Source organism: Pyricularia pennisetigena, chromosome 5 (assembly GCF_004337985.1).
Source record: "Pyricularia pennisetigena strain Br36 chromosome 5, whole genome shotgun sequence".
Taxonomy (NCBI): domain Eukaryota; kingdom Fungi; phylum Ascomycota; class Sordariomycetes; order Magnaporthales; family Pyriculariaceae; genus Pyricularia; species Pyricularia pennisetigena.
Window position 1 is genome coordinate 2,277,840 of NC_043743.1, and position 8,754 is coordinate 2,286,593.

At 53.2% G+C, this 8,754-nt stretch overlaps 5 protein-coding genes across 5 annotated transcripts in view; 2 read left to right on the plus strand and 3 right to left on the minus strand.

The window, feature by feature from the left end:
* The window catches only part of PpBr36_08617 (uncharacterized protein), a gene marked incomplete at both ends in the record, with an annotated part of 1,610 nt that extends 1,237 nt beyond the window's left edge, over positions 1–373 (minus strand). Inside the window, one exon of the mRNA XM_029895745.1 lies at positions 170–373. Within this exon, the coding sequence (XP_029747158.1) occupies positions 170–373 (204 nt within the window). The remainder of the gene's footprint in view (positions 1–169) is intronic.
* An 898-nt stretch (positions 374–1,271) lies between these two features.
* Positions 1,272–1,699, minus strand: PpBr36_08618 (uncharacterized protein; the record flags this gene model as incomplete). The annotated part of the gene is made up of 2 exons (XM_029895746.1): positions 1,272–1,311; positions 1,419–1,699. The coding sequence occupies 2 exons, from the start codon at positions 1,697–1,699 to the stop codon at positions 1,272–1,274; spliced, it is 321 nt and encodes a 106-aa protein (XP_029747153.1).
* Positions 1,700–2,300: 601 nt separating this feature from the next.
* On the minus strand, positions 2,301–4,238 carry PpBr36_08619 (uncharacterized protein; the record flags this gene model as incomplete). Its single annotated transcript, XM_029895747.1, has 1 exon — positions 2,301–4,238. One exon carries the CDS (start codon positions 4,236–4,238, stop codon positions 2,301–2,303), a length of 1,938 nt encoding a protein of 645 aa, XP_029747152.1.
* Positions 4,239–5,118: 880 nt separating this feature from the next.
* Positions 5,119–5,875, plus strand: PpBr36_08620 (uncharacterized protein; the record flags this gene model as incomplete). The annotated part of the gene is made up of 3 exons (XM_029895748.1): positions 5,119–5,250; positions 5,309–5,503; positions 5,615–5,875. The coding sequence occupies 3 exons, from the start codon at positions 5,119–5,121 to the stop codon at positions 5,873–5,875; spliced, it is 588 nt and encodes a 195-aa protein (XP_029747578.1).
* A 961-nt stretch (positions 5,876–6,836) lies between these two features.
* Positions 6,837–8,754, plus strand: part of PpBr36_08621 (uncharacterized protein) — a gene marked incomplete at both ends in the record, with an annotated part of 2,614 nt that continues 696 nt past the window's right edge. Inside the window, 2 exons of the mRNA XM_029895749.1 lie at positions 6,837–6,938; positions 7,098–8,736. Coding sequence (XP_029746742.1) covers positions 6,837–6,938; positions 7,098–8,736 — 1,741 coding nt within the window. The remainder of the gene's footprint in view (positions 6,939–7,097; positions 8,737–8,754) is intronic.

Consider the following 8,754-nt stretch of genomic DNA (forward strand, 5'->3'; position numbering starts at 1 on the left):
TTTTTGGGAGCTTCCCCGTGGTTGCAGTCTCCTCTCCCTTCCTAATCTGCCCCTCACTGGGCTATCCACCCTCCGTGGGTTGTTTTGATTGCAGGAGTATAAAAAAAAGGCAGGGACACGGATTGAAGTGCCGGTGCAGACAGTTCAGGTGGTTTTCAATATTACTGACCAGGGATCTCTTGTTCAGCTGGCCCATTGTAGACGCATCCCAGTAGTATGAGCCCTCGTCCTCAACTATCTGCAAGTCCGCAGCCGCCGGTGTCGATGAGATGATCTCGTTGGTGGCTTCAATAACTGAGTTGAGTTCGCCGTCCGTGAATTTAGTCTCACCGGAGCCAATTTCGAGCTCGTTGTCAGTAGTATGCGTCGCCATCTTTTGTTGAACAAAAGGGCCTCGATTCCTCACGTGGGTAGTTAGCAAGTACTAGGAATTGGTATCCAGAGCCTCGGCAACGGTTGGCGCCTATGTTGCGTCACAGTTGAGACCAAACGCTGCAGGTAGTGGGGTAAGCTTCGGCCGAGTGGTTTATAGCATTAGGTTTGTTACAAACCCGAGTGGCACCGTAATGTATATAACATAAACATGTCATCAGTAATGCCACTTGTATATCACAGCCCTGAATGGACTGGACAGTTTGACAGGATAAAAATCATGTCCACCATGACGAAAAGCACATGGAGAGTAATTCGCACAACCACCATGGATCAAGTTTTTACGAAAATTCGAGTAGTAGCAGTCTTGGGCAATCCAGTCTGACCGCCACAATCTACCATGACCAGAGAAATTCCTACAGTATCCCAGAAACCGGCAGTCTCTGTAGGGATTCAAGAACATCATCATCGCGTGACGATCAAGTGAGCCTAGGAAGGCATGGTGAAACTCGAGTTCGTTTTTGTATTCCGCCGTCCTAAGCAAGCCCTCAAACGCCTAATGAACCACCGTCATCCTTTTTTTTTATCTCCGGTATGACAGCCATGCCCCCACGTGTGGAATAAATCCGAAATGCATCTCTGGCATCTCCAGCCCGTTGAACTTCGAGTCCGTAGAATCGTCATCGCAGAGGGGGCGGCCCGGGAATATATCGTGCTCGGTTCTCGTGTCATGACTGCGTGAAAGGTGACGGAAGGCGCCTTGCGTTAGCGGCCACGGTCGTCGGATTGTGTACTGCTCGCTTTCTTTTGTGGTGCAGAACATGATTGGAGACGCGCACGCGCGCGAGGCCACATACCCAAAGCCCAAAAAATGCTCACAAATTCGAAGAAAGACATGCTTAGAAAACGAGCGCAGCGCCCTTGGTCTTCTTGTCACCACTGCAAAGCCACAAAGATTTCTAGTCAGCAATTGTGTTCCCAGGACAAATCATCCCGCACCACAGATCCCATCGTATCGACGCCTCCCGGAAGGAATGAAAACTGACCCAAGCTCGAAGTGCTTGCATCGCTTGATCGGAAGCTGGCACTTGGTCTTGCAAACGGTGCACTCCAGTCTCAACACAATCTTCTTGGTGGTCTTTGCCTTCTTGTGGAAGACGGGCTTGGTCTGACCACCGTATCCGGACTGCTTGCGGTCGTATCGGCGCTTTCCCTGGGCAAAAGAAGAGGCCTTGCCAGCCTTGTACTGGGTCACACGGTGGTTGGTGTGCTTCTTGCACTCCTTTCCGGCGCAGTACGTCCGGCGCGTCTTCGGGATGTTGACCATTTTGAATGTGAACGTCGACGGTACTGGGCGTAGATGTTCGGTGATTTGGGCGTTGGTTTGGATGGAGGGGAGGCAAGATCGCGAGAACACTGCGGATTTTCGATAGGTGCTGCACAGAATCCCAATCTGTGGGCGCCCACCAGGATTCCGCTTCTGGGTCACGTGCTGGGTGGGGTGGTGGGACCCCAGACTTGGTTCGAAGAAAGGACGCTCGCAGAACGACTTGGCCCGTGCAACAGATATCTAAATTCCCAGCAAAGCCAGCCATGGCAGCTCAATTCGTCCAGAAATTGTTGCGAGTCAATTCGAAACCAATAATTTCAGACTAGGTCGATACACTCACTGTTCTTGACCAGCATCCGTAACAGTATCCTACACATTCAAGCGGTGCAGCTCCTGCACAGTATTTTTCAACGGTTCGCATGGAGGAGACAAAGTGTATCATTCACCAAGATAATTCTATACCAAAAAGAAATGTGGGTTTTTCCTTTGTAGATTTAACCCGAGAGGCGGAGAATCCTCTCGTCCAAGAGAAACGCAGACAGATAAAATCACACTTGGGAAAGTACTTGTTTTACATATTTGCAGCACGGCATTCTCCTCATCGCCGTTTCCCATCTCCTCCACTAATCACCTCCCCTTCTGGAATCACCCTGATCTTACTCTTGAGACTCTCGCGCTTGCGATCCGACTTGCTGCCCATCATGCTCTTGGCCTGGGCCATCAGCCCCTGAAAATGTTCACCAGTCTTGTGAAACATGCCGGGTGGCATTGGCGTATCAGGTCCGTCAGCCTTGAGTGTTCGGTTGACGACGACGACGCGATCTTGGTTGGACACGCTGCTCACCGTCGGCGGCACCGTCAGTGAATAGGTCGACGAGGAGGCAGACACAGGACCGGCCGCATATACGGCGGGAGACGCTCTGGAATACCCTTGACTGGGTGTTGTGGTCCTGATTATTTCGACGACGCCCCCGGAGTGTCGCTTGAACATCTTGGCCAAGGTCGACGGCCCTCGACTACTCTCGTCATCGCTGTCCGGATCAAAGACGCTCTGGGTCGGTGCCGCAGACCTTATCTTGGGGGTCATGGTATTTGGAACAGCTAAAGCAGACAACCGTTCGCCGCCGGTGCGGAGCTCAGTCGGCGGTCCGTTACGGGTCTTTGACTGGTGAACGCGGTCCAGGAAGGACAATGACGAGCTGTCATGTTTTTTGTTTTGGTCGTCCCTTTTATGCTGTCTCGAAGACATCGAGGAGGCGAGTAAATTGCATGCCAGTTGGGGACCCATTGGTGAGTAGCCGTGCTTGCCTTTGCCAATTAGCTTATCTAGCGGGGGCTCTTTCGTGCTCCGTGCTATTTGCGTCGTGGTGGCGTGATAAAGGTCCATTTCGAGATTACTATCGTGCCGCTGCTGAGGCGAAATAGGGTTGGCGTGCGTCCGACTCGCACGACGTCCGGCTGACCTGTACGACTCGGCTGGGCTCTGCTGGTGGTTTCCCTGCTTGTTGCCCGACTTGCGAACATTGAGCGCCATCGGCACCGAGTCGGGCGAATGAGGCATCCAATTGGAGTATCTGAAAGATTCGTCTTGACTGGCCGGTCGTTCGGCCACCCTGGACACATCTTCATATCGCCGCGGCCTCGTGTAGCCCAAATCCGCATCTGGTTCCGAGATGGTGGTCTCGAGGTCTTGGCTATACAGACTTGCAGCAGAGCTGACAGGCGACACGGGTGAAATATCATCCAGAAACGAGCCTTCACGGGCATGCCATGTCGACACGGCAGTGTCAAGGCCCGTTATCTGGCTGATCTTATTTGCCGAGTTATGTCCGGTTGGGGACTTGATGGATGGGCTTGTGACTGGCTTGCTCCCATGTCCGGCTATTTGGAGGATTTTGGAGATGGAGCTCTTGGGCTGAGGTGAAAGAATCTCGTCTGGTGGTATGCAAGGGAACGAAGTGCCAAGCTTGGGGAGCACGTAAGGATCTTCGTATCTGGTTGACTGATGATCGAAAGCATGAGCGCCCGAGGGTCGGGGAGGGTGAGGGTCATGGTTTTGGTCCTGGTAGCCCCGATAGCTACCTTGACTATAAAAGCTTCGATAGCTACCCTGGCTAAAGCGGTTGCTGTAAAGAGGACTCGGCTGCGGACTGAGATGACTATCTTCAGAGTAGTTGGTACGACGAGCCATCCGCTGACGCTTGTCGTGGTCCGCTACTGAGGCGTCCAACATGACCGAGATGTTGTCCAGGTGGCTGTCTCTTTCGTAGTGCGAGTGGCGGTCCTCGTACTCACTACTTCGTCTTGGTGTCCTGAAGGCGTTACTCAACTCTGACCTCATTGAGGAGGCTACTGAGCGCCTGGCAGGTGCCGGTGGCAGCGGCTTGGATCCGTAAGTGTGAAGATGTTGGAGAGGCGGCGATTCGTACCCGTCAGACACCCGTTTCCCTTTGAGCTGGGCGGTGCTGCTGACACTCTCCAGTAGGGAGGCATCGCAGCCCGTGGATTGAGACCATGTTGAAGTTCTGGTGTCCATCTTGGAGTAGTCGTACAATTCAGGTCTTGAACTGTTGGTCAAGGGACACGGATGGGACTGAAGCACTGGCAGGATGGTCTTTTGAGAGATACAGCAAGTATATGGAGCAGCATCTGCTCTCATCCTGCCTCATGTATTCACAATGGAAAAGACAAAGACCGGTTGAAATTATTGATCACGCTGCTCGCCTGCTTTCGGAGGTGTGGCGCACCTCGGGATATTTATTTTTGGATATTCTTGATTGATCATGTGTGAAGTCGCTCGGCGATGCTGCTTAGGTTCTGTACAAAGAAGAATTGCATCCAATCTCACTCGCGAAACTGGAAGATGTTTTGTCGGCGCACACAGGAAAACAGGTGATTTTCTCTTGTCTCTTGCCATTGACGAGACCTGCCAAGACGCGTCGCCCTTGCCTTGCTCTGGACCCATCGTATACACTTCCATAGTTGAAGGCTATTGTGAGACAAGCCAATGAAGGCGGATTGAGCCTAGCTGTCCACCGGATCCGACGAGGCATTGTCGGAACATTGAAGCTCACATTCCAGTCCAATGGGCCGGAGTCAGTCGCCCTTGCAGTCAAGATGACTTTTTGTTCACCCTAACCCTATAGTTAATGTCCTGCTCGAATCTGGACTAAACTAACTAGCATGACTCCCCAACATCACTTACCTACCCTGTATCGAGGAGCTTTTGACCCTCGGCCGCGTTCTGCTGACGCGCGCCACAGCTAATTGATTCGCCCATCGCCACAAGCCATTCCGAATCCACCAGTGTTGCGCGCCAATTGTTGTTGAAGAAGATAAGACGGGCTATTTTCGCTCGTTTGTATGTTGCTAAACGTTTGGCAGCCTCCCTCGATTCTTTACATCCATATTTCACAATGACCGACACTTCAGCCGCCGGTGCCGCCGGTGCATCCAATGAACCCCCTGCGACTATTCCATACTATGAGAAATCAAAACAGCACCTTAAGGAGCTGCTGCAGAAGAAGCGACTTCTAGAGAAGCAGCTGGTATGCCACGGTTCCAGATTCCGGTTCCCAACCGACGTGCTAATAGTTCGATTGTCAGGCTGCTCGAGAAGATGCCATCTACCAGCGAGAAACCGAATATCTCGACAACACTCCCCAAGGAAACATCATCACAGGATTCGATAACTACACAAAAGGCATCACGGGTGCTGCTGCACAGAGGCGAAAGACGGGACTGACAGAGACAAATCGCGTCTTCTCGAGGAGCTCCGTCAGCTACAATCCTAACCACCCGGTAGGTTTGGCATTACCGGCCGTCGGCGCCTGAAGCCCAAGATGAGCCTTTCCATATATAGTGGAGGCCATGTTTGGAACATCACTGATCGTCATCTGCTCGACTGCACAGGAAGCGCAAACGCCCGGCTCGACAAACTCCAACCCAGCGTCACATGCGCCAACACCCTCTGCATCCTCGGTCAAGGACGTGGCCTCGAACCAGCCGACTCCGACATCAGCCACGGCTCCCAAGTCGGGTACCAGCAAGAGCAAGAAGAAGACTAGTGTTTCTGCTGCTGCGTCTGCCGCTGCAGGACCCGAGGAGAGCGAGACTGATGGGAAGGAGCCCAAGAAAGTCAGGACTCACTTTGGCGCTGTGAAGAAGTCATGATTGTATTGGGCTTTGGCACCGGTCATTTCTCTTTTGCTTCTTTGTTGTTTACGCGATATTTGTGTTTATACCTGGATGATAGCGCGGCGTTGGGATACCCTTAAAGAATTTACGTGAACCGATAACGAGCTGTTGTTGCGGTGCGGAGAAACGAGGTTCGATCTGGTCGCAGCAACCTAGAATGAAACAAACGTTGAGCACCTCACGCGCCGGGCCGATGCACACACAAGCAACGCTCCCTCCCAGCAAGTGCAGGTTCCGCTCAAGCTTTCCATTGTTTTAGTGCGGGGTGCGTGGGTGCCAGGGGTCTCTTCGGTTCACCATTATGGGCCACATATACCTCAGTTTTTACGATAAGGCCAATAGTATTTTTATTTTTTATTTTCCCTAAAAGACAAATTCAATATTGATGCATCCCCCAATTTGGTTAACTATTGCCTGGTAATAATTGCTTGTGAAGCCGCCCCCAATTACCTGGCTGAATTATACATGGACAAGACACATGTGTAGCTTCTCCGTAGCCCGAGCTACCCCAACAATCCCCCATCGGTTTTGTGGAAGCTTGAAACTCTAATCCAATCGTCAGTCATCTCATCCTTGAACAGTACCGCAATCTGTCACCGTCCAATTCCACCCTAGGCAGGTGGTTGTGCAAAGTCCCCTCCCTCAGCGGAACAGGCCACGCGGAACCCCGACTCCGACCTAGACCAGACTAAGAGCTTGTTCAGTTAAAAGCCTAGTCTAGGACCAATATTTGATGTCACTGCTCCGCCGCCTCAGCTATAGCTTACTCGAGAGCTGTACAAGTTGTCCTACCACTGTTCTCTACACTCGAGCTAGTTTAAACCAATCGGCTCTCTCCAGACTATATTCGTCCTCCTCCAGGCCAAGTCCTCTGCAGCCTTCAAACACGTTCCAGGTGGCAGTCCCGGAAATTTGTACCAGTAGCAATCAAGACGCCATGACTGTCGTTGCCACAAAATTCACCCCGGAGGTGCTCCTCTCTGCCCCGCGAAGATCAGTCGGGTCACCCAATTGTAAGGGAGAAAAGGTTTTGTTTACGGTAAGTGTACCATCTACATTGCGTGTTTGTGTATATATGTATATATGCTTTTTTTTTTTTTTTTTCCTTTTTTGTAAAGACCTGTCAAATTAGCTAGACCTAGTCTATCTCATAATAATTCCGAGTCGCTAATCACAATTACGTATACCCCCCCCTCAGGTCTCTACCTACTCATTCAGTGACCACCGCAAGACCTCGAGTATCCGGGTACTGGATGTCAAGTCAGGGCAGTCGACAGTCTTGTTTGAGGACTCTACTTTTAGTGAACCCACATGGGTGAGCGAGCATGAGTTCATCTTTATCAAAAGCGGCGACAATGGCACGTCCACCCTGATGCTCAGCAGTGTCAAGCACACAAACAAGAGGCCCAAGGAGATTTTCACCACCAGAGGCAGCATCTCCAGCCTCAAGGTGAAGCCGCTCTCCAAGTCTGCCATTCTCTTGGCCTGCGCCGCCCTGGCGACCCCAGACGGCAAGATGTACAATCCGGAAAAGGACGATGTCAAGGTACACCACACCGGCAAGGTCTACACGGAGCTATTTGTGCGCCACTGGGACTCGTACGTCACCAAGAACAAGAATGCCGTCTGGTTCGGCAGGTTAAGGTGGAGCTCCCAATCTTCCGCTGATGATTTCAGCGCCTCGTTGACCCTGGACGGCTCAGGCTTGACGAACGTCCTGGCAGGATCCGGGTTGGAAAGCCCGGTGCCGCCCTTTGGCGGAAGTGGTGACTTTGACATTTCACCTCATGGCGTTGCCTTCGTCGCCCGTGATTTGGACGTAAACCCGGCAACGCACACCAAATCCAGTGTCTACTTCGTCCCCGTAGACTTCAACTCGGCCCAATTCCCCGCGCCATCCTCCGCCCCCAAGGCCATTCCAACCCCGGGCCTGCAGGGCTACAGCGCGGGGCCTGCGTTCGGCCCAGACGGCAAGTCGCTCGCCTTTACCCGCATGCGCCACATTCAATACGAGAGCGACAAGCCGCGCCTCATGCTCGCCAAGGACGTCGTCGGCAACACGGACGCCGATGCACAGGAGTTCTTTTCCACCGAGGATGGGGAAGGCGGATGGGACCTGCGTCCAGAGGGTCCTTTCTGGAGTGCCGACGGCAAGGAGCTCTACGTGGTTGCCGAGGACGCCGGCTACGGCAAGCTCTTCAAGTTTCTGTCCGACCCGGAGAAGACAAAAATGCAAAAGCTGGGCGGCGCCGGCCTCCCCGAGGCCCTCACCTCGACAGGCACCGTGAGCGACGTCAAGGTGTTGGCAAACGAGGACGGCAGCAGCCGACTCTTTGTCAGCTCCAGCTCCATGGTCGACAGCTCATACTTCAACATCCTTGACCCCTCGACGGCCAAGTCGGAGCTTGTGTCGTCCCTGTCCAAGAACGGCAAGGTCTTTGGCCTCTCGCGCTCGCAGCTCGACGGGATCTGGTTCAAGGGTGCGGGCGACTACCAGTGCCACGCGCAGGTGGTGCGCCCGTCCGACTTTGACAGCAGCAAGCGCTACCCGCTTGCTTTCCTCATCCACGGCGGCCCGCAGGGGGCGTGGAACGACAGCTGGAGCACCAGGTGGTCCCCGGCCATTTTTGCAGAGCAGGGCTACGTGGTCGTGGCGCCGAACCCGACGGGATCGACCGGTTACGGAATGGCCCTGCAGAACGGCATCAAGAACGAATGGGGAGGCCGTCCGTACCAAGACCTCGTCAAGTGCTTTGAGTACATAGCCGCCAACATGCCCTATGTCGACATGGACCGCGCCGTGGCTCTAGGTGCCTCGTATGGAGGCTTCATGATTAGTAAGTCCTCTTTTTTTT